The sequence below is a fragment of the Gracilinanus agilis genome, unplaced genomic scaffold, assembly GCF_016433145.1.
Source record: "Gracilinanus agilis isolate LMUSP501 unplaced genomic scaffold, AgileGrace unplaced_scaffold58191, whole genome shotgun sequence".
Classification (NCBI taxonomy): Eukaryota; Metazoa; Chordata; class Mammalia; order Didelphimorphia; family Didelphidae; genus Gracilinanus; species Gracilinanus agilis.
The window spans coordinates 7,775-8,981 of NW_025393762.1; the positions used below are offsets into that span (position 1 = coordinate 7,775).

General features: G+C 38.9%; 1 protein-coding gene across 1 annotated transcript; it reads right to left on the reverse strand.

Moving 5' to 3' along the window:
* Positions 1-334: 334 nt before the first annotated feature.
* On the reverse strand, positions 335-1,015 carry LOC123256372 (zinc finger protein 420-like; the record flags this gene model as incomplete). The annotated part of the gene is made up of 1 exon (XM_044685005.1): positions 335-1,015. A coding segment is annotated over one exon (681 nt), but the record flags the coding sequence as incomplete, so codon positions are not given.
* Between the last annotated feature and the right edge of the window lie 192 nt (positions 1,016-1,207).

Below are 1,207 nucleotides of genomic sequence, written 5' to 3' on the forward strand. Positions count from 1 at the left end.
TAAAAAAGACTAATGAAAAAGCTGGCCAAAAAAAAAAAAAAAACTCTACAGAAAACCAGTTTTCTCAGTGATATTTGGTTTTGGTGTAGGAATTAGGAGAAGGAACTAGCTGGGGAGTGGAGAGAGGAAAAAGCTTTGTACCAGCTAAGAAAAACTAGGCAGGAATTTGCTTCTCTATAGTTTCTCCCATTAGTCTGAATTCTGCAAATATCTAGGAAATGCTCTGGGTAAAATCTTTCTCACTGTTATTATCTTCATAAGGCTTTACCAGTCAAAGTCTATATTTCACTATGAATAGGTCAAATAAGTTCTATTCTCTGGGGGGAAGGCCTTTTCACATACATTCATAGGGTTTCCTTCCATTATGAATTCTCTGATGTCGAGAAAGTTGTGAACTATCACGAAAGGCCTTCCCACAATCATTACATTCATAAGGCTTCTCCCCAGTATGAATTCTCTGATGTAGAGTAAGCTGTGAGCTCTGACTGAAAGCCTTGCCACATTCAAAACATTCATAAGGTTTCTCTCCAGTGTGAATTCTCTGGTGTAGAGTAAGCTGAGAGCTCCGGCTAAAAGATTTTCCACATTCAAAGCATTCATAAGGTTTTTCTCCAGTATGAATTCTTTGATGTTGAGTTAGTATTGTGAAACGACTAAAAGCCTTGCCACATTCAAAACATTCATACGGTTTCTCTCCAGTATGAATCCTCTGATGTCGAATAAGCTGAGAGCTCTCATGGAAAGCCTTCCCACATTCTTTACATTCATAAGGTTTGTCTCCATTATGAATTGCTTTATGCCTACTAAGTCCTGTACTCCAGCTAAAGGACTTCCCACATTCATTACATTCATAAGGTTTTTCTCCTGTATGAATTCTCTGATGTTGAGTGAGAATCGTGAAGCGACTGAAGGCCTTCCCACATTCATTACATTCATAAGGTTTCTCTCCTGTATGAATTCTATGATGTAGAGTAAGCTGTGAACTTTGGCTGAAAGCTTTTCCACATTCATTACATTTATAAGGTCTCTCTCCAGTATGAATTCGCTGGTGTTCAGTAAGTATTGTGAAACAGCTGAAGGACTTCCCACATTCATTACATTCATACGGTTTCACTCCAGTGTGAACACTCTGATGTAGAGTAAGCTGTGAGCTCTGACTGAAGGCCTTCCCACATTCTTTGCATTCATAAGGTTTCTCTCCAGTGTG